A 24,316-nucleotide genomic window follows, 5' to 3' on the forward strand; every position below is an offset into this window, starting at 1 on the left:
GGAGTGCATTTCTGGTTGTACATCCTGCTGTTTCCTTCATGTATCCAATATTTTCCCCTATTATCCAAACATGTCTTCAAGTTTGTGTCTCTAAGTTGAAAAGCCTCTGTCCTCTAAAGCTCCATGTGAATGCCATGCTCCCCATGTTGGAGGGAGCGCCTCCTGACTTTCTGAGCCATGCTTTAGGCGCGTGTATGCTGCTTGGAAGAATATAATATTCTTCTGAGCTAGAGTATAAGCAACTTCAATTTTCTTTTGTTTTCTTTTTTTTTAAAAAATATTTTATTTATTTATTAGCGAGAGAGAGAGAGCAGAGGGAGAGGGAGATGCAGACACCCTGCAGACACAGGGCTTGATCCTAGGGTCTTGAGGTGATGACCTGAGAAGGCAGACGTCAACTGACTGAGCCACCCAGGTGCTCCTTCAGTTTTCATTAGAATGTGTTGTGGTTCTCCGAGGTTTCCTTTATTTCCCAGTGTTCTATGAGTATTTGGAAAGAGTGTGTACTTTTTTGTCAGGCATATAGTTCTTTGCTCACTCAAACTAGGCACCATACTCAAGTCATTCAAATTGCCTGTATCTTATATGTATAGATTTCTCTATTTTATCTTGTAGTTCTGTTGATTCTTGATTCATACATTTTAAGGTCATTTCTTAGGTGTTTGCAAGTTCAAATCCAGCACATCTTCCTGGTTGGTTGAAACACTTATCAGATGAAGTGATCTTTATATTTTTTAAATTTCTTTTTCTTCTTTGTATTTTTAATGTGTGTTTTAAAATTGATTTGGGTTGACATTAATTTAGCCTCAGTAGCTTTTTTTTCTTTTTCTCACTATCCAGCTTTCTATATATTTCTCTTTTAGCATCTTTTCTTACTAGCAACTAGTTTGTATTTTGTTAAAGTAAATTCTACTTAACTCATGACCCTGAGATCAAGAGTCACATGCTCTACCAGCTGAGCCAGCCAGGCACCCTACAACTACTTTGTATTTTAAATGCAATCTGATTATCTTTTAGCTGAAACTTCCAGTTTATTACATTTAAAGTGATTATTAATTTATTTATGCTTCCATATTTTTATCTGAATTTGGGTTTCTTCCTTGTACCACATATTATGTTTTACTTTTGTTTTATTTCTCTCATTAGATTTAGATTATTTTGTCATTATATTTTTTCCTTTATAATTTTAGCAGCTATAAATACTTTTTGTATTCTTTTAGAGCTACCCTAGAATTATAGCTTTTTAGATATCCTTTTTCCAGGTGCCTGGGTGGCTCACTGGGTTAAGGATCTGTCTTCAGCTCAGGTCATGATCTCGGGGTCCTGGGATCGAGCCCCGCATCAGGCTCTCTGCTCAGCAGGGAGCCTGCTTCCCCCCTCTCTCCGGCTGCCTCTCTGCCTGCTTGTGATCTCTCTCTGTCAAATAAATAAATAAAAATCTTTAAAAAAAATCATTTTTCTTGCTTTGTCATGACAGATAACTTTCTTCGCTATCTCGTGGGTAGGTGTGGGGAGTGCAGTCATTTACGAGTCTACTTTATGAGGAAGAATCTCTTTTTGGAACTACCTTCTTTCCAACTTGGGCAGGCCCAGGGCTTTTTCTTCTAAACTTTACATCTCGTAAGGCCATTAAAAGATTCTCTAGGTTCAGTAAATTCCCTCAAGTTGAAAGCAGCTTTATTGTGTTACTTATCTGGGTTCCTATCACAACTTAAATTTTGACCTAGTAATTCCTTACCTTCTAGTTCTTAGATGCTGTTAACAAGATTCATTTTGTACTTTATTCAGCATTGTAAATTACTTTCAGTGGGAAAGTTGGTATGAATATCCTAGCCTGTCCTATTACTATAAAAGAAATTCTTCTCCTCACCATCTATTCATTTCCTGGCAACACATATAGATGACTCACTGAATATACCTAAGTTGGTCAACATACAAATCAGGTTGCCATTAGAAAATCAATGACATCCACACTAAAAATGTGCAGTTCAAGGGAGTTTGGCTAAAGTGCAAAAGTGTCCATTAGGTAAAGGAAATTGAAAAAGTGATGGTGAGGGGCATCTGGGTCGTTCCGTCAGTTAAGTGGCCGACTCTTGATTTTGGCTCAGGTCATGATCTCAGGGTTGTGACATCAAGTCCTGTCAAGCTCCGTGCTCAATAGGTAGTCTGCCTGAGATTCTCTCTCTCCCTCTCCCCCTGCCCAACCCCCCTTTTTTCCTCTCTCTAGAATAAATAAATCTTAAAAGAAAAGTACGGAAAGAAAAGAGAATAAAATAAAGGAAAAGAAAAGAAAATGTGAACCACTCTACGTCTAGCATTTCTTACTATCTATAAATGTAAAGGTGCAAGAAGGGAGAGTAGTTAACAGAAACTGGCAAGTCCTTATGAGGTAGGAGAGGTCAGTCTGCCAGGTGCCTTGGCTTTCAATCAAGGAGTGCAGACACTGCCAGCAAGTGACCAGCCAGGGAGGGTGATGGAACACAAGGGCTTTAATCTTTCTCTTACTCAACCTACTGATCACTGTTGATATCTTCTATTGGCTAAACCCACCCTAAAGCCAAGAACAGAGAAGCTAGGTGGATGTTATCAACAGAGGTCAGCTTCTTGGGGCACGGAGCTAAGTGAAGGATGACAATAGACTTGGATGGCGATGTGGGAAATATGCAGTCCAGTTAGTGTTGCAGGTGAGTAGTCTGCTGACGAATTTAATAGTTTGTGATTTGTAGAATGGTTTGGTAGAAAAATGTGGAAAATCTGTTAATCAATTTTCACTCTTATACGGGATACAAAGAAGATGAAAGTCATTTTTTTCTGGGGTTCATATTGTTTCAAACATCTTCCTATTTACATAATTTTACTAATTCAAAATAATATTAAACTTTAAATATTTTTCCCAAAATGCATGTAAGTTCATAAGAATGCATCATACACACTTGGGGGGGGTGTATATGTGTGTGTGTGTCTGTGTCTGTGTAGACTGAGGGATAGCTACTAAACTAAGAAAGGATGTGGTGAAAAGGACCAAGCAAACAGTTTTCATTCAGTATTTTTATGCTAGTCTCATTTTTTTTAGAACAAAAATTTGATATACTAACACAGATTCGGAGGTTTTATTTTTCTCTTTAATTTCTATTATTACAAAAACAGTTAATGTTTGCTAAGAGATTAGCAAACATTTATCTCTCTTACAAAAGAGAGATTAAAAAAAAAGAGAGAGATATGAACAAAAACAGGGACGCAAGTTAACACATTCTATACGAGTCATGTTGAGCTTCCATAACAAGATACCACAGAACTGGTGGCTTCAACAACAGACATTTATTTTTCTCACAGTTCTGGAGACTGGAAGCTCCAGGCTCATAGTGCCAACAAAATTCTCTTTCTGGTAAGTGCTCTCTTCTTGGCTTGTAGATGGTTGCCTTCTCTGTGTCCTCACATGGACTTTTCTCTGTGCACACATAGAGTAAGAAACCTGTGGTGCTTCTTTCTCTTTTTTTATAAAGATGTCAGTCCTATCAGATTAAATTCCCACTCTTAAGACCTCATTTAACCCTTTCTCCTTAAAGACCCTATCTCCAAATACAGCTACACTGAGGGTTAGGGCTTCAACATGTGATTTTGAAGATAAATGATTTAGTCCAGAACACATTCCTAACACCCAGTAATTATCATTATCAATGTTTAATGTAAATCCTTCTAGATTTTTAATATACACATTTAGAGATTTTGTTTCTTGTTTGTTTTTTTACTAAAAGGAGATCATACTATATATATTATTTTGAAATGCATTTATCTAATTAAATATCTCCACTTTTTCATGATAGTAAACTTTACCTTATTTAATATATAAAAAGTTTTGCCAGTCATCCACATTTCTTACAGTGGGTTTATCCAAACCAAGATCCAAGCCAGGCCTACAAATTGCCTCCCTGCTAATCTAGTATAATCCTCTTTTTCTTCTCTTAACACTGAGATCTATAGGATCAAGTTTATTGTCCTGAATGTCCTACATTCTAGATTTGTGGGTTGTTTCCGTGTGATTTTATTTAACTAGTTCTTCTGTCCTTTTTATTTTCAACAAATTTGACATTAATTCTTAAGTTTTCTATGAGAAAACTCATTATTGTAATGAGTTTCTTTTCTTTCTTTCTTTCTTTTTTTTTTTTTTTTTTTGGTAGCTGGTGTTATTGTCACTATCCAGGATATGGTAAGACATATAATAACAGATGAGGTGGGACATAGTGGACCTAACTGAGTCTTAGGATTAGAACTTGTACAGAACTTTTTTTTTTTTTTAATAAAAAGTGTTTTATTTATTTGAGAGAGAGCACATGCATGAAGGGGTTGGTCAGGAAGAGAGCAAAAGGGAGAAGCAGACTCCCTGCTGAGCGTGGAGCCAGGCACAGGGCTCAATTCCAGAACCCTGAGATCATGACCTCAGTCAAAGTCAGAAGCTTCACCGACTGAACCACCTAGGCACCGCTTACTATGTAGAACTCTTGTGTAAAGTGATGTTCCCTACAGGACAGACTGAAGTGGAGCTCCTGAGAAGGTTACAATGTGCCTAGAAGAACATAGTATCTGGGGCAGTTCGGATGATATGAGTTTGTATCTTTTGATATGGGCAGTCCAATGACTTGTTGCCAGTGCATTCTGATTGGTCAGCATATATGCTGGATCAGTTCATAAATATTTTGATAAATATTTTGAATAATAAGATCCATGTGATGTCAATCATATAATCGATCAATAATATTGGTTCAGAAAAACCAATTAAATAAATTAGGGCTATAGGATTTATAGCCCTAATTTATTTAATGGGTTTTAATTCAGTACTACTTTTTTTCTTTTTCCTTTGGATACTCCAGTTGTTCCAGGTAAGCCCATAGGGAGATGTCATGTAGAAAAAAGGAGCACTCAGAAAGCTATACAGGCTGTTGAGGACATGGAATCCAGAAGCAGTTTATGCTCAGACATTTAGGGAAGCAGTTGGCATTTAGGAAAGATGCTAGCAGTTTATAAAGTCCCAATCATCAGAAGTGTGAGTCTAGACTTTCCTAGTCTCTAGTGCAGGGAAATGGAAAAATAAAGAAAACCAATCATAGCCCCAATCCTGGAAGTTCTTTTCTAGAGTCAAGTAGCTAAAAAGAGTCAGGTATACAGAATGAAATACTCAATTAAAATTGGGAATCCTAGGAAGAACTGTGTTTAAGAAACCAGAAAGATCCTGTTTATTGGAATTAGGACTCAGAGTTAGCAGCAATTTTTAGTTCTCAAATCTCTTTAAATAAGGTTGGGGTTTTTCCTAGCTATTGGGTCATGCTTACTCACAGTGCAGCTGGAGATGAAGCCTTGTTATGATTAAAGAGATGAAAACTAGTTGAGTCTTCATAATAGCAACAAAAATGCAAGATAGACTTATCACTGGAAAATAATTTCCGTAGTATTTTTTCTTTGCATGTGATGAAATTAAGGACTAGAGGGAGGCAACTACTTTTATGTTTCAGCTCTGACACTCCTCAACCTATTTGAGTACAAATGGTCTGAGTGGAACACATTTTTGTCATCTCAAAATCTTTTGAACTTCACACATCAAATTTAAAGCCGCCATCCAACTTTGAAGGATGAAAGACAGAAAACATTTGGCAAATGTAAGCTGGAAATGTTATCTTAAAGTAGCAGTACATACACACATACACATGCATTGACTTTTTAAATAACAAACGGCATCTAAATGTTATCCAGGATTTTCTAATTTCAAGTGTATTTTTTTAAAATTTTGAAATAAATGCAAACTTTGAGAAAAGTTTCAAGAATAGTACAAAGAAATTTTTTTTCCCCTCAACTACCTGAGAGCAAGCAACAGACACGACAAACCATCACATCTGAATTCTCCCACAAATGGTGACATTTTCTCTACCCAGACAGCACAACCATCACAATCAGGAATGAAACATTGATACACTCCTACCGTACACTCCAAAGGCCCCATTCAAATTTTGTCAGTTGTTTCAGTAATGACCTAAATAGCAAATGGATCTAAACTAGGGTCATGCGTTCTGAGTTATCAAGTGTCCTATTTCCTTAAGCCTGGAATCGTCTCAGTCTCTGCTTGATTTTCATTTTTCTTTATCATTTTTGAAGCTTACATGTCAGCTATCTGCTGAATGTACCCCAGTCTGAGTTTAGCTGATGTTTTCCCATGAATAATTTCAGACTCTGCATCTTTGGCAGCAGTATTACAGAGTGAGACTGTTTTTTCCCCATTGCTGGTATCAGTTTGTCCAATTACTGGTAATGCTAATTTTGATAATTCAATTAAATTAATCAAAAACCTGTGAGGGCTTCTCCTTGAAGTTACTATTATATTTTTTAAAGATTTTATTTATTTATCTAACAGAGAGAGAGATCACAAGTAGGCATAGAGGTAGGCAGAGAGAGAGGAGGAAGCAGGTTCCCTGCTGAGCAGAGAGCGAAATGCGGGGCTCAATCCTAGGACCCTAGGATCATGACCTGAGCTGAAGGCAGAGACTTTAACCCTCTGAGCCACCCAGGCGCCCCTGAAGTTACTATTTTTAATTTTTTTTCTTTTATAATTAACAATCATTTGAAATCATTGCAAAGATCCTGCTCACACCCCCTCTTAGGTCCACCCACTAGTTTAAATGTTTATTTTTGCTTTATGTCCAACTAGTCATTATCAAGATGATGCCAGTGGTGACACTCCAAGTTCATCTCCCTTCTACTTCTATTAGTTGATATTCTACTGTAAAGAAGAGCTCTCTTTCCATTTTGGGTGTTTATTTATACATATAGTATCAGTTAATTATATATAATTAGGATTTATAGCCCTAATTTATTTAATGGGTTTTAATTCAGTACTACTTTTTTTCTTTTTCCTTTGGATACTCAAATTGTTCCAGGTCAGCCCAAAATATCACCTTTAACCTAGGTTCTGTCTATTGGCATATTCTCATTATTCTTTGAAAATTACCTTCGTTTTTGGTGTCATGTTGTTTTTGACAAACTTGTTATCAATCTGATTCTGGATTTTTTTGTTTCGTTTTTTGTTTGTTTGTTTGTCTTATAAGTGATCTGCTTTTCACACTGGGAACTTTCAGAATTTTTCTCTATGTCTTTCATGCTTTTAAACTTCATTATAAAATATATAGATGTGGGCCACCTGGGTGGCCTAGTCAGTTAAGTGTTTCCTTTAATTCCTGCCTCTCCCTCTGCCAGCTGCTTCCCCTGCTTGTGCTGTGTGTGTGTGTGTGTGTGTGTGTGTTAAATAAACAAAATCTTTCAAAAAACAAAAATGAAACAAAACAAAAATCAAATAAAATATATAGATGTAACTTTCCCTTTTTCTGGAAAAATATTATTTTTTTAAATATTTTCTCTCTTCCATTTATTTTTCTTCTTCTGATATTATTTCTAGAAATCTTATTTCTATCCACCATGAGTTTTAATTGTACTTCCCTATTTTCTCTCTTTATACTTTTCTGTAATTTCTAGAAAAATGTTCATCTGGTATAGCTCTTAAATTCAATTGTCTGTCATATCTATTACTTACCATCTCTACTCATCCTATCTATTGTCATATTTCTTTTAATTATTCTATTTCCTTACCTATTATTTGTTCTTTTTAAAATGTTTTAAAAATGGGTTTTTGGTTGTTTCTTTTTTTAATGGATCCCCTTCTGTTCTTGTATTTAATTATAACGCTTATTTTTAAATTCATGTGTTGTGTGTATCAGTATGTTTACTTTAGGTATTATCTATGTTCATCATGTTTCTTTTGTGTGGTTGTAGACCTTCACAACAAGATATCTAGGGTTCTAGTCTGGGAATTTTTTTTTTTTTATTTTTTTTTAAAGATTTTATTTATTTATTTGACAGAGACAGATCACAAGCAGGCAGAGAGGCAGGCAGAGAGGGGGTGGGGGAAGCAGGCTCCCCGCTGAGCAGAGAGCCCGATGTGGGACTCGATCCCAGGACCCTGAGATCATGACCTGAGCCGAAGGCAGCGGCTTAACCCACTGAGCCACCCAGGCGCCCCTCTAGTCTTGGAATTTATGTTGCTCTGGAAGTATTAGCTATCCTCTTATAGATTATAGGAGGGCAGAGCCGAGTCAGACCCCAATTTATATCTTTTTGGGTTTTCATAATGGGAGTCATCATGTCCCCAGATACTATGGCACTAGTCTAAACCTCTCTCATTTTCTGAAAGTTCCCCAGGCAACTTCAGGTTTCAGGGATTTGGTATTAAAAGATGGAGCAATAGGGAGAGAAGTCCCCTTGGGTTTTAGTTCCCAACACTCTGGGAACTGCAGGAGAAGAATAAATATCCAAGGGTTCAGGTTTGTTCAAGCCTTTTTACAACAGTATTTCACCACAGCAGACCCTGGGAGGCCTTCATAACCCAGTTTTTGTTTCATTTACTTATCTCTCCTTTTTACTATTTTGTCTGTAAACCCACATTTTTTATCTAAGTTCAGTCATTATCTATATCTCTTGGTATTCTATTTTTTCATGTATAGGGTATCCATGTCTCTACATATTACTTTTACATTTTAATGGACACACATTTTATCAAAATTTTCTAAGCCATTTCCCTGTTTGGGATATTGGGCTGTTTTTTTGTAATTGCTATTGTAGATTATACTGGGAAGAATTAAATTATTCTTGTAGAATAAATTACAGACTACAGAATTGCTATTGTTATTGCTATGAAGAGTAATAATGCCTTAACAATGGGTTGTTTGAATTAGCAATGCCAACAACAATAGATGTGTCATGAGAGTTTACCCAAAGTTTTGCTGACATTCATGTTAAAAATGTAATGTGATCGTGGTGCTGCTTCTCATGCAGGGAAACAGACTATGCATATTTCTTTTCAGATAATGGGCATGGAATATCATAAAACGTTATATATTAGGGTCAATATCATGTATGGGGATGCAAACAAGTGGATGAAAAAGCTATTTTTGCTATTAGATATTATGTCCATCTGATCCTTGTGTAATGATACATAAGAAGATCCTTCTGTCAGTTGGGAGGCTCCAGTGTAAACATAACATCCTTCTCTGAACAAAATATTGTCTTTACTTTTTCAGATCTCTGCATATCTTCTAGTAGGAAGAGGACAGGAAAAAATATTTGAAATGCTTCCTTACAAATGTTGAGGATGCTATGAAATGCAAAAAAAAAGGCATTTTGAAAAGCAACTATTAAATAAGAAAGACAAATATTCTGAAGCAAAAGTGAAGATGGAACAAAAAATCAGAGAAATAAGCAAAAGAGTTTACCCTGTGGTTTCCTGGTGTTGGGAAGTTATGTATTCTGGTAACTTAGAGTGGGAATATAGCAATACATGAGGGCAGAAGACAGTTATATACCTATAGGGAACAGGGAGTTGTAACTAGCATTCATATATAATAGCAGGACCGTGGGGGTAGTAGGAAGACTAGAAAGGAACTCACCCGCTGGTGGAGGAAAGCTTTCTTTTATCTGAGTTCTGGATGAAAAAAAAAATCTGTATTTAGAAATCAAAAACTCTAGCTCAGAATTTCCACTACTATTGTAGTACAGAAACTGCAAGCCAAGAGATTTACATAAAAATTGTCCCCAAGCCAGAGATGCCCCAGGATGCCTGGCAAAAGTAAATGCAATGCTGGGAAAATATATATTGAAGAAACACTAAGCAAAAGAATGATGGAATAATCTTAATATCAGAGGAGAGGTGGGGAGGAAGAGTTTAGGAAAAAAATTGGCATAGAGAAGATGTAAAGAATAATTGTTCTATATATTCTATATAGAAATCAGAAAGATATAGCAATTCCCAAATTGAATGCATGAAACTAGTCTAAAAACATGCAAAGGAAAATTTGATAGCATTACTAGGACAACTGATAAAGACAAATCATATGGGAAACTTTTGTCTTGATAAGTTAACTTGTCTTGATTTAGAGAAAATATACAGAATAATTAATGAAGTTATAACCACACACTTTTCTAGCTTGATCTACAGGACATATATATGAGATGCTGCACTCATATAATAGGGTGTACATATTTTTGTTTGAAACATTTTATTAAAGTATACATTCTCTACCAGATGCAATAACCTACAGGATTACAAAACAAATCTCACATAATATCAAAGAATCAATATCTTACAGACCTTGCTTTCAGTCCATAATTAAGTTAGATACCAATAGTAACACACACCTTGTATTTGAATACTTAAAAAATTATTTGATCTAATGTATTGTATATATTATAGAAAGAATGTTGGGGGAGGGTGGTCCTGGGTAGGTGTCTCAGTCAGTCCAGTGACTGACTCTTGGTTTTGGTTCATGATCTCAGGCTCCTGAAATTGAGCCCCCACCCCGATCACTGGGGAGTCTGCTTGAGTGTCTATCTTCCTCTCTCTCTTCCCTCTGCTCTCTCTTTTTTTTCTCATTCTCTCCCTCAAAATAGATAAATGGATCTTTAAAAAAATAACTTGCAAACTAAGAATAGTGTTTAAAAAAGAAAGAATGATAGCAAAAATTCTGAAGTTTAGAATGTAAGATAATAAGAATGCATGTTGAAATTAATATACTACATCTATATAAAAAAATCTGTAGCCTAAGAATCTGGGTAAAATTGAGCAAAGGTAATGGTAAGAACAGCACATAATATTGAAGTGGAAAAAATACATAATGAAGATCTAGAAATCCCATTTGAAAATACTAATAAATTAGCTACTTCAAGCAAAACTGATAGAGGAAAAAAAAAAAGACGAGTGAGTTAATGTTAGAAAAGCCAAAAAAAACAAAACAAAACAAAACAAAAAAAACCAAACCCAGATATATGGCCATAATTTTCTTTTTTTTTCCTTCTCTTTCTTAGGTAAGCACAAGAATAGAATGAACAACTAAATGCAGTAAATTTAGAAGAAATAAAGATGTTAAAATTTGAATGTACTTATAACCATTAATATTTATTTAAAAATATTAATGAAATGAAATGTAAATATACGTTAAGTGATAATGTACCCTTTTTCCTCACCCCACGCAGAAATATGAGGATCAAACAGTTTAGGTATGTATCCTAACACTCCTTTGTAAAATGGATAATCCCTATGCTACATATAAACTCTTCAAAAATCCAGGAAAAGAAGCAAATATCCCTAAACATTTGGAAGGTTGCATAATCCAGATACCAAAACCAGACAAGGATAAATGATAAGTAAAATTGTCAGCCAATCTGTTATTTAAGCAAATATCCTAAAAAAAATACTAGTATACCCAGTTACAAAAATACATATCATAACTAAGTCGAGCTTTTTCCAGGGGTATATGCATTTTTTAACACGGTCAAGTGAGAAGCCTTGCAATTATCTCAAAGAGGATTCAACATCTGTTTATGATAAAATGTATTTGCAAAGTAAGAAAAGAAGTGTTCTTCCTTCATTTGAAAGGGAATTTTCAAGGAAACTATAACAAACATCACTTGTTTGTTTGTTTGTTTTTTAAATAAAATCTGAGAAACATTCTTTCTAAAGTGAAGAATACAAAGTAAGGACCAAGGAATAAGGCTCTCATTGCCTTTATTCCAAACTGCACTGGCAATCCTACACAAGATGATAAGAACAATAGTTGAAAGTTGTATAATTTGAAAAGAATAAACAAAACTCTTCTTTTTGTCTAAATTGAAACCAAGAAAATAAAGCTCTATAGATCAAGTAGTACAGTTTATAAGAGATTAACAAGAAGGTACATTGTACGACCAAGGTAAGAAATTAAATACCATGCTTATACGAAATAGAGAAAGTTAAAAGTATTATATATTGTTATCATAGTAGAAAAATCATAAAAATAAATTTAATAATAGTTGTTCAAAACTTTTCTGGAACAAAATATAAAACTTCATTAAAAGACCTAAAAGGCAACTGAAATAGTGAGGCATACAATGTTTATGGACAGAAGACACAATATAGTTTCCTCAAATGAGTTCATTAATTTAATTCAGCCCTAATGCAATTCTCAAATGTCTTTAATAAAGAATGTTTGAACAATTGACTATCCATACTACAGAGGTAATATTGAATATCTAATTCACAGTGTATTTTGACTGGATTAAAAACTTGAGTTTGAAAATTCAATTTTAAAATATTTGAAAAACATTTTCATGATAGGGTTTCTTAACCAAACGAACAAAAAATTAAAAAAAAAACCCACAAGTACTCAAGGAAAAATAATAAATTATTGAATTTGACTATGTTAATACTTAAAATATAATAAATATCTGGAAAATATGAATCACAAACTGAAAAGTGTTTGTACTACATATAACTGATAAGAGAATAATTTCTAAATAGAAAGAAAAAATACAAAAATACCCAAAATGATAAACAACTCAAAGGAAAATGGTCAAAGAACATAAATAAAAAACTTAGATTATGAATATACATATAAAAAATGGTTGGGGCACCTAGGTGGCTCAGTTGAGTCCTGGAATCAAGTCCTACATTGGGCTCCCTGCTTAGCAGGGAGTCTGCTTCTCCCTCTCCCTCTGCCTGCCACTCTGCTTCCTCTCTCTCATTCTCTCTGTCTCAAAAATTAAAAAAATAAATGAAATATTTAAAAGTAAAAATTAAAAAAAATTTCCTATTTCAGAACCCTACTAGTAGGGAGGGAAATGTAAATTAAAGCAATAATAAGATTTTTATACCTGTCAGATTGTCAAAATTAAAAATTCTGAGGAGCAACTTCTCTGGACCTATTATAGTTGAAGATACACATATATTATAATCCACAACTTCTAGTTATCTAACTGAAGAAAAAAAATGGCATGTATGCAAAAGAAATGTAAGAAAAACATTTTTTTTCCACAATGTAATGTTGAAAATTTAGATATAACCTCATTAGAGTTCAGTAATACTAGAACATAAACCGGGATCGATTTTATTATCAAATATACTTAGCAGTTTAAATGAATGACTCACATCTCCTTACCTTCATGGAAAGTTATGAAAAACATAATGCTAAGTGGAAAAAAAAACAGGAGGTAAAATAATTTCTGTCAAATGTCAAAGCCTATAAAAAAGTGGAGTACATTGATTTCTATTTATGTGCCAATGCCCTTGTCTACCCATATCTGCTTATCAATCTCTCAATATTATCTAAATCTATGTAACGAAACCCAAAATGATTAACATTAACCTTAGGGTAATAACCAAATTTGCAAAATCATATATGTAACTGAAAAAGGAAAAGAACTAAGGAACTATAGTAAAATAATATCTTAAAACTAGATATGGATCATCAGAGTATGTTGCATTATTTGTTATTCTTTTATATATATGAAGAATATCTTATAATGAGAGAAATGGAGGCTTAGAGTGAGACTTTATGTAGCTAGAAATGTTATATATATGAAGACCTGGGTTTGAGTCTCAGTTCTGCCCCATGTGTTTTATTTAATAAAGATAATAAAAACTTTCACTTGGTTATTTCAAGAGTCAGTGAGATAAATGTCTATTGTTATAAGTCATAAGACACTGTATTAATGCAAGGTAATATTCCAAGCAGTAGTGTATATATCTTGTAAGGTTTTCTCACTTCTGAATTGGGGGGGGGGGGAGAATCTTATAAAATCAGAGAATATTTTTTCATCTACATATAACTGAAAGATACTCTGGAAATATTTTTTTAAACTATAAAGTAATGTGTCTCTTATTTAAAGCTCACTATCTGGACTATTTGGAACAAATATAGAACATGGAATTAAACATTAAAGACAAACATATGAGGGGTGCCTGGCTGGCTCTGACAGTTAAGCAGCTAACTCTTGATTTTTGACTCAGGTCATGATCTCAGGGTGGTGAGAGTCAGCAGTGTAGGACTCCGTGCTCTGAGGGGAGTCTGCTTGAGATTCTCTCCTCCCTCTACCTTTGTCCCACCCTTGCTATCTTTCTAACTATAATAAATAAATAAGCTTTAAAACAAAACTAAACAAAACAAAACAAACATATGAATCCAACTATGTGATGTTCTGGAAAAAGGAAAACTATGGAGAAATTTGAAAGCTCAGTGGTTGCAAGGGGTTCAATAAGGAGAGGGTAGGGGAAGGATGAAAAGGTAAAGCACAGGAGATTTTTATGGCAATGAAGCTATTCTGTATGCTACAGTAATGTTGGACACATGTTCTTATGCATTTGTCAATATCCTTATTATGTGTAACACAAATGGTGAATGAAGCCTAATGCAAACTATGGACTTTAGTCAATAATTATGTATTAATACTGTCTTACTAATGATAATGAATAGATCACCCTAATCAAAGATGTTAATAGGAGCAGGGGAGAGAGATTGGATATTTGGGAGCTTTGTACTTTCCAATCAATTTTTCTGTAAATCTAAAACTGCTGTGAAAAAACAAGTATATTCATCACAGCAAACACAAATGCATGATGCTTAAATTAAAACCACAGTACTTGGGCTCTAAGCAGATTTCCATTTCTCATACATGAGTTGCTCAGGCATTCTCTCATGACATCCTTACTCCTGTTTTAGTTTTAATTTTAACAAATTCAGGATAATGATTTCCCATTTAAGTTGTTAGGGTACATTCAAGGAAAGAAGAAACTTATTTATTGTAACAATTTTCATTTAGTGGAAAGAAGTGACACTACTGAAGGCCTGACTGTATAGCTCAGCTACTTTGTATTAGCTGCTTTCTAACTGCCACCCCCCCACCCCACCCCCAGATAGAATCTCCTGGCTGCCCTTGAACTGCTTCTAGAAACCTCCTACCCACAGACTTCCAGGATCCTTCAAATACAGAATTAATACATGTCACCCCTAAAGGCCTTCGAAGATGGCTTCAGGACTGTGACTGAATCATCTCCAGATTGGTGTCTTTGCCTTATTTGTTGTTGAAATTTTTGAATATCAGGAATGAATACAAGAACTCAAAGAAGCAGAGCAATTAGGAGGAGATTTAGAATAGAAGTGAGAAAGCAACCAATACAGGTGAAAAATGAAGGCTGCAATATTTGGAAATACGTAGAACTTTAGAAATATTTATTCTTTTCATTTCTGTAATACTTTACAGTTTTTAATGTGATAACATAATAATGAGTCATACAGGAAAGGTTAAGTTAGCTTCCATATGCTCTTTTTTCTGAAGCTAGCAAAGTACTTAAATTTATTTGGAAATAATTTTATCTGATATGTATTTTTTAAAATACTAGTTGTCCACTTCTCCCTGAGATCTTCTGGGTGCTCTCATATTGAACTTCACTGTAGCTCTGGGCTGTGGAGTTTAGGCTGCTTCTTTATAGCTCTGTAGTTCTGTGAGGCCAGAAATGGTAACTTAGTCATCATTGTATCACAAGTACCTAAAACAGAGTTGACACAAAATATTGAATAGATACTTGTGAAAAGGTGTAACTTTGATTTTCCAGAAAGAATTCAACTGTTTGGAATTCTTTTGTTAATGATATTGAAATTTTTAAGAGAAAAAGACAGAATATAGGGGGAAAATCTTATTATTATTATTATTATTTTCAGATGAAAAAATTGTCAACATGCAAGTTCAGACAGTTACAAAATTCAAAACAGTGACTAATGTTGTTGGATATTTAAAGGGCTTGACATCTCCAGGTAAGTAGTACTGAGATTCTGTATGTATTTTTAATCTATTAAACCTACAAGAAAATGCTCTATAACAATGTAAGAGCGTAATTAAATGCATTTCCTACTTTAGATGTAACTGGTTCACTCCACTCTGAGTGAGTCAGTATGAAACCAAGAAGCAAGTCTTTATTCTCTTTCTTACTTTCTGCAAAAATAAATCAAAGTAGAGAGTATAAGGGAAAATGAAACAAAATGAAATGAGAAAACATTTAGATTTCTCTAAACGATTTAGATTTGATAAGTTGGCATGTACCTCATGAAGAAAAGCTACAAAAACCAATGGTTTTTTTTTGCTTGTTTGTTTGCTTATTCTTCACTATAACATAACCCTTGGATTTTTTACTTTTATCAGGAAAGGACCTTTTAAGAAAGAAAATCTTTTAGTTTTAATGGTGTCTTTAAAAAAAATAATAAAAGTTTTTATCTCCAAAATCTGATCTTTCAGTGCTAATCCAAGTTCTTGCTCTGACCCTTCATCCAGTGACAGTTCTGCTTGATGTTTTGAAGATGCTAATGAAAAGATCACCTGGCTAAATTTTAAATAATTTTACTCCTTGCTCTAGGATGTTCAGAGCATCTTCAGATAATATCATCAGGCTAAGAAAGTAAAACTAGCTATATTAATTAAGAGACTCATAACAACACTGCCTAATGCATTGTGAGGCTGAACCACATATTGCTGTCTGAGTGCTTGACACCCAGGGTAGAATGTGGCAGTCTGGTCTGCACAGTTGGGCCACTCCTGTTAATTTGGTTGGGATATTTACTCCAGTTCTCCTTGAGAATTACTTTTCTCCACAACTTTAGTCAAATTAACCCCATAATTGATAACCTAGAGAATTTTGAGATCAAGTTTTACATCTCCCCAAGTTTCTTGCCAGCCAACTCTTAGAGAATTCATGGAAGGTTCATATTTTCTCTGTTTTCTTTATAGTAACAATGTTGAACCATCTCTGATTTTAATGTCTTTAAATGCAAGATATAGATGGGTTGAAAAATTGTCATGAGCTGCATTTCAACAAATTTCTATCAAGAGAATCTCTAATTGAAGCACCGGCAATATTTATCATCATTGCTATATATACTAGTTTTTATGGAAAAACGAAATTGTACAAAACTATACTAGTTGGAGGGTAAAAGAACTTTCCTAATTGAAATTCAATATAGAAAAAAATCAATTTCTTAAAATCAATTTACCAGTAGTATTCTGCAGTGTATAATAAGCAAAGCTTACCTAATTTTGTTTATTTGAATTCTACATGAGAATACTGGCTGTTCATTCACATGATTTTCTTATTTAATGGCTCTGAAAATTAGAAACAATTGTTAAGGATTTTGGATATGGTTTGTCTAGAATACAGATAATCCCAAGCAGAACTTTCACAAATATCTGGGAGATGAGTAAATAAATTTCCTGAGTTTCAACATTTGCAACCACCCTGGATATACCATTAATTAAATTTTGATAAAATGTTTGCAGATCAGATCCATTGCTGGTTCTAAAATCAGCAGAAAACTAAAATAATTCCATGCAGTGATTTCCCATCAAATAGCTTTCTGAGGCCACGAAGTAAAGGAGTAATTCATTTATTCCATACACAAGTAGTACTTATGTGTCAGACACTGTTCAAAGTGCCTTACACTTAGCAACTCATTCAAAACAGAAAGCAAGGGAATGATGTATGTGGTATTTGTATTTTCATTTTATACTTGAAGAAATCCAGGCATAAAGGCTTAGATAAGCTCTCCAAGGTCACACAACTAGTATATTGGATAGCCTGGACACAAACCCAAGCAGGCTGGCTTCAAAGTCCGCACCACTGAGCTATGGGACATCTCTGAATAAAATGACACTCTGAAGAAATCTTTTTACACAGATGTATTGGGCTACTTGGTGAAAGAAATATAGATCAACACCAGTAACATTCAGTGGCAACAAAATCAGAGGAAACTCTGGAGATAGAGTTTTAGTCTACCTTATTATTGACAATAGTCAGTAATGTACATTGAGTAGGCCCCATCCATGTGTTGTGGAGATCTTTCTATGTTGTGCTAATGGATTTTGTATGATTATGTGAAATATGTGGGAAGAAAACTTTTACAGTAGTTGTATGACTTTTGATGTTGAGTTTTTTTTTTCTTCAGGGAAATGAGAAGAGCTAAGACTATAAGCTGGAAGCTGTAATTAATTCCCTAAATACTTCATTTATTTCAAAATCCATATATGACTACCACATTATTTAATATTTACAGCTACTGAATAACTGCTCCCTCATATGTATTAATAGTTCATTAATATTTACTGAGCATACACGCATTGTTTATGGGGCACTTCCCACTATGATTCTGGAAAAATGTTAGATAAAGCTTTCATTGTGGCATATTTGTATGCTTCATTAATTAATATGCATGTTGCAAAGGACAGTAATATGGATCTAAGCTTTGGAATCATAATTGAGTTCAGCAGCTGCTTCTGCTTTGATATACACAGATGTGTGAATCAAGACAGTGGGTGAAAAATGTTAAAGTAGTCTTAATTATTAGGACAGTTTTACATAATTGGTGCTCAGTTGTGCAAAGGATTATGTAAATGTCATTAAATTTATTGTTAAGGTTTATATGTCTTAATGGCCCTTGTCTCCTTCTATTTCCAGACCGGTATATCATAGTTGGCAGCCACCATCAAAGTGCATATGGTTCTTATGGACAAGAATGGGCCAGCAGCACTGCTGTAATCACTGCTTTTATCCAGGCCTTGATGTTAAAAGTTAAGAAAGGGTGGAGACCAGACCGCACGATTGTTTTCTGTTCATGGGGAGGAACAGCTTTTGGCAATATTGGCTCATATGAATGGGGAGAGGTAAATGCACATTAATTACTATGCTTTTCCTGCTCTCATGCTCTCTCTCTCTCTCTCTCTCTCTCACTCACTCTGACTTAAGTTGATAAAATAAAGTTCTGAAGCCAGGGAGAAGAATGTGCCTTTCAACCAGCTGTCCTATCTTCTAACTTGCTGAGATCACCTATAGGAAAGAGGGGGGATTGGACCCCAGTGCGTTGTGTTTGATCTGCAACTATCTTACTCTTGTCGCTCCCAGACCTACCCCACGGTTGTGTTTACCTCGTTACTGTTTCTCCTTAGACAGGTTGATAGTTACTGGAGAAGAAAAGATCAGGTAATGCATACAACTACTTTTTTTTCCCCCTAACTTTCTGGCAGTTATCTGGAATTAGGAAACAGTCTTCTATGTTCAATATCTACTACCAAAGGATCATACCATATCTATACCATGTAGACTGGCCTCAGAATAGTGGTTTCCTTCCTTCTCACTCCCTCCATTGCATCTTCCTTCTATTCTTACACATCTCTCTCTCTGTTCCTTCTTTCCTACAAATCTATTAACCCACCTACCTACCGAAACTACCTTAGGAAGGCTTTGTCCAAGTGACATCTCTATGCAATGAGTCATAGTTAGAATGCCACTGGAATGTTTAAGTTCCAAATGCTTTTGATAGCTATGTGTTTCACAGACATACTGTATTTTTAATGAGATATATAAAATGATAATTGAATTTATGACATGTTAAAAACAATGAAAACATTTTAAAACTCTTAGTCTATTTACTTGATGATTTTTTTTTTTTAAGAGGGTTGGTGGAAAACTGTAGGAAAAAAATCCACACAATTTTATCTCGGAAAATAAAACAATTTGATATTCTAGTTTATTTACTATCTCAGCTTAGGAAAAATAAAACAAAACAAAACCCTAAATATCTAATGGGAAATTCTCCTATGTCGTTTTTTAAGTATTAAAAAAAAAAAGATAAAATGTCTATTGACCACAAAGAAAATACCAAAAAGATACACACTTTTGTGTATAGCAAGTGTCTTTTTATTTTATTTTATTTATTTACTTTTTAAAGATTTTATTTATTTATTTGACAGACAGAGACCACAAGTAGGCAGAGAGGCAGGCAGAGAGAGAGGAGAAAGCAGGCTCCCCAAGGAACAGAGAGCATGATGTGGGGCTCGATCCCAGGATTCTGGGATCATGACCTTAGCCAAAGGCAGAGGCTTTAACCCACTGTGCTACCCAGGCACCCCGCAAGTGTCTTTTTAATTTGAAGAAAAGTATTCTTTTTTTTTTTTTTTAAAGATTTTATTTATTTATTTGACAGAGAGAGATCACAAGTAGGCAGAGAGGCAGGCAGAGAGAGAGGGGGAAGCAGGCTCCCTGCTGAGCAGAGAGCCTGATGTGGGGCTCGATCCCAAGACTCTGGGATCATGACCTGAGCCGAAAGCAGAGGCTTTAACCCACTGAGCCACCCAGGTGCCCCTGAAGAAAAGTATTCTTAACAATGGAAAAAATATAGTGTAAAACTTATCAAGATATACATGTTGCAAATTAGAATATTTTTCATACTCAAATTAGTTGTGTATTTGTTTCATATTCAAAAGAACTAATTCAAATGAATCAATTTTATTGCTGAAAGAAACTTTTTAAATTTATGACAAATTTTTAGTTAGATGGAAAATGTAATAGGTGAACCAACCTCTCAAACTTTTATTCTAATTTACTTTAAAAATATAAATAAGTTAAAAAGCATTTTGGGGAATATATTTGTGATATGGGCTGATTTTAGTATTTCAGAATTTTTTTCATCATAAAACAGTGTTTAAGTTTTCTTATAACATTAAGGTGCATTTTAAAAAGTGTGTCTTAAAGATTTTCAAATTCCAAAAATTTATTCCTCTATGTCATACATCCTTCTCCATATTAGTCTAGTAACTTTTACATTAAATTTATGTTATTCCTAAATTAGCACATACAGTTCTAAGCTATGTTCTGAAAGTTGGCTTTTCCAACATTAGTAGTTCCTAACTTATGTATCCTGAGCCCCCATGCATGGGGAAGTGCATTGCAAAAATTCTTTGAATTTATTTGACCACCAAGCACCACAGCCTGTAAATTTGATCAATAATGTAGCCCTGTATGTATGTGGGCAATTATATTTTAAAATTGAAGAGATTAAAAAAATTGATTTTTTTGTGTTTGATAAAATATAGATTTATTTGTAAGTTTTACTGAATTCATTTTATCTTTTGATAGTTTTATATTTTTCTCTATCAGCAAATACAGCTAAAACAACTAAAAACCCTATAATGTGGGAGCCTGTAGAGAAAAGTATTTATGTTAGAAAAGACCCTTCCTATTCAAACATAGTAGGAACCTCTGTCCTAACATTTTATGTAGGTATGTATATATGTATGTTTGGCAACCAGTTATCCGTTCAGTCACTTTCTGGCTTTTTCCATTACTAGATAGGCAAAGATACAGGAGTGAAGAATATGACAGATAACATATAGATTTGAATACTATGTCTCAGAAGATTCTTACAATACTGTTCATGAAGTCATTTTGTAAGTATCTGCTTGAGAAGGAATTTAGAAAACTATTTAGAAAACTACTGGTTTTCCTGTTCTGTCTTCTTTTACCAAATCTACTCCTGAGAACAAAACATTTTCTTTTTAGTTGAAATCAAGTTACGGTCTAACCTAACTTCCCAGTGAAGATGAGTGAGGAAAGCACTTGCTGACATGTCATACTGCCCTATTTAATTTTACTTGCACAGGAAACCCACAGTTGTAATTAAAAAGATTAGGAGATATTGCTCACTAAACTTAGAACTGGAATTTGTAGTGATAGAGTTATTATAGAAGTGACTCAATACTGATATTTATCCTTGAGGAAAATTATCACATTTTACTAAATAATTAGTACCATTTCTAAATAAAATAGTACCATTTACTAAATGAAAAGTACTTTTTTCCTTCTTTTCTTCTTTTGTAGATTCTTCATTTCCACAGGCAACTGTGGAAATGTTACAGAATTTACAGTCAGAAAGTCTGACTTCAAATTCTTTCTACCATAAAACTCTGTGGTGTTAGGCGAGATTAACTTTTCCAAGACTTGATTCCTCTGCACATGTACTAATGCAAGGTTCTCATGAGTGTTAAATGCACTAACATATATACAGTTCCTATGTGCTACTGTGTAAATAGAAGTTGTTTTGCCACAGCACTTGCCGGGCATTTTTTTCTTAAAAAAAAAGGACACTTTTAAAATACATTATTATGTGCAGAGTATTTAGGCTTCAGTTCATCATTCCTGTCCATTTGAAACAGTTACTCATTTTATTTATTTATTTATTTATTTAAAAGATTTTATTTATTTATTTATTTCACAGAGATCACAAGTAGGCAGAGAGGCAGGCAGAGAGAGGGGGAAGCAGGCTCCCCGCCGAGCAGAGAGCCCGATGTGGGGCTCAATCCCAGGACCCTGGGATCATGACCTGAGCCGAAGGCAGAGGCTTTAACCCACTGAGTTACACAGGTGCCCCTGAAATAATTATTCATTTTAAATGAAATTTCTTCACCTCTCTTATAGAGGTGTAGCTGAATTTTCAACTTAAAATAGGAGTCACATGCTGATTTGCCAGGAAGACAGGCTCTTGACGTCTTACGTGTCATGTGTCGGAGGAAGAAAGGTAAGGTCCTAAGACCAAAGTATGACAGTTTTTATGTCATTTCTATAGAATTGTCATCATGATGACTAGTCATTACATATTTATGCAAAAAAGGAGGAACATAACAGAAGGCTGTCTTCGCAACACCTTATTAATAGGCACAGTGGTCTTCAGTTTTGGGGGATAGGGCTCAGCAAAGAAGTAGAGCTATTCTGCTGACATCACGTTATGCTACTCCTGTGCATAAAATGTATCAGGTTTTATTTCAGGTAATATGTGCAGGGACAAAGGTGTATTATGTCCCATTTTGCTCAGAATAAAGAGCTACTGCATGTAAAAATTAGCTCACTGTCTCAGAGGAAAGGCCTAGTTTGATTAATCACTGAAGTAGTTTACCCATGTCTGTTCTCTAATTCAGTAACTGTAGAATCAAGTGCTGTGGCTAGCGCAAGCTTTCTGTCTGTACTCCAAAGTCGAATCTTACACTAGCTTAGCCGTTTAAGAACATTTTCTTTTAAGATTTGACTTTCTTCAGGAACATGTCTAAAAATATTTTGTCATGTGTGATATGTAACTCCTTATCCCTTTTATTTAAAATCCTTTTATGACCTTTGTACACTCTAATAGAGTACATTTTTTTAAAACAGTAATTGTACAATGTAATGATTTTCTTTTTGGCAATATAATGATTTTAAGTAGGGAGTTGATAAAGTAAAATTTCTTTCTTTTATTTAATGGTTCTTTGTTTGTTTATTTGTTTTCGTTTCAGGATTTCAGGAAAGTTCTGCAGAGAAATGTCGTGGCTTATGTTAGTCTCCATAGACCCATAAGCGGTAACTCAAGTCTACATTCCATAGCCTCACCATCTCTTCGGCAACTGGTAATAGAGGTAAGATGGACTACTTTTTAATAAAATGCTATTTTATATATATATATACACACACACATATATATTATTATATATAATATATCATTATATATAATAAAATTATTTATTATTTAATGAAATGCCTTTTCTCTCTAATTTGAGAAATTATATAAATTGTCTTGATGTTTTCATTTGTATTTAATATGCCCCAAACTATCTGTTTTAAGTAATAATCTGTCACTTATATTTTTCATCAATGTTCCCTTAACCAAATTTTTATGTTCTGCAATTCTGTACTTACTATGGTGATAGGTGTAGGTAGAATCTTACAGTTATAGAAAACATCTGTAAAATTATAAATTTGTTTTTTAAAAATTGAATTTAGTTCTCAAATTACCAATTCTGTTAATTTTGATACTTTTGGGTAAACTTCATTACTTTTAGACTTCCTTCTCGCTCATGGTTTGAGCAGATTTGAGACCTGCTCTATCTTCTAGACAACATTGTAAGCACCCAAAAAGCAGGATCTGTGTCTAGTTCCTAGAATATAGTGATAACTAATTCTAAGATATTTAGAAAATATTATTTAAAAATACTTATGGGAAAGAATAGCACACATTTTCCTATAGAATAACTTGAAAAAAAATCATGTAACTTGTGATAATGTCTCACGAGACATTTAAAAAATATTTATTTATTTAAGATTTTATTTCTTTATTTGACAGACAGAGATCACAAGTAGGCAGAAAGGAGGCAGAGAGGGGGAAACAGGCTCCCTGCTTAATCCCAGGACCCTGAGAGGCTTAACCCACTGAGCCACCCAGGTGCCCCCAATTGTTTTTTATTTTAAAAAATTTTTTTCTTATTCACTCTGGAGGCTCCTGGATGGCTTAGTCGGTTAAGCATCTGACTCTTGATTTCCGCTCAGTTAATGATCTCAGGGTCCTGAGGTTAATCCCAAAGTCAGACTATACCCTCCACAGAGAGTCTGCTAGAGAGTCTTTCCCGCTCCCCCCCCTTTCTCAAGTGCACTCATTCTCTCTCTCTCTCTCTCTCTCTCAAATAAATAAATAAATAAAATCTTGAAAAAAATTTAGTCCCTTCTGGCCTATTTCAAAGAGGTTTTCAGAACATCTCTCCTGTTTATTAGTTGAGTTCAATTTTATTTTTGCATTCTTTTTATGACATATACTACAGATAAAATGACATGTGTTATTTCTCAGAATGAAAG

At 34.3% G+C, this 24,316-nt stretch overlaps 1 protein-coding gene across 3 annotated transcripts in view; it reads left to right on the plus strand.

The window, feature by feature from the left end:
- The window catches only part of NAALADL2 (N-acetylated alpha-linked acidic dipeptidase like 2), a 1,286,203-nt gene that overhangs the window by 935,849 nt on the left and 326,038 nt on the right, over nt 1-24,316 (plus strand). For all 3 annotated transcript variants that reach the window (XM_044251814.1, XM_044251815.1, XM_044251812.1), the window contains 3 exons: nt 15,564-15,656; nt 18,344-18,549; nt 22,987-23,106. In XM_044251814.1, the coding sequence (XP_044107749.1) occupies nt 15,564-15,656; nt 18,344-18,549; nt 22,987-23,106 (419 nt within the window). The remainder of the gene's footprint in view (nt 1-15,563; nt 15,657-18,343; nt 18,550-22,986; nt 23,107-24,316) is intronic.

This window comes from Neovison vison, chromosome 6 (genome assembly GCF_020171115.1).
Source record: "Neovison vison isolate M4711 chromosome 6, ASM_NN_V1, whole genome shotgun sequence".
In the NCBI taxonomy this organism is placed as follows: Eukaryota; Metazoa; Chordata; class Mammalia; order Carnivora; family Mustelidae; genus Neogale; species Neogale vison.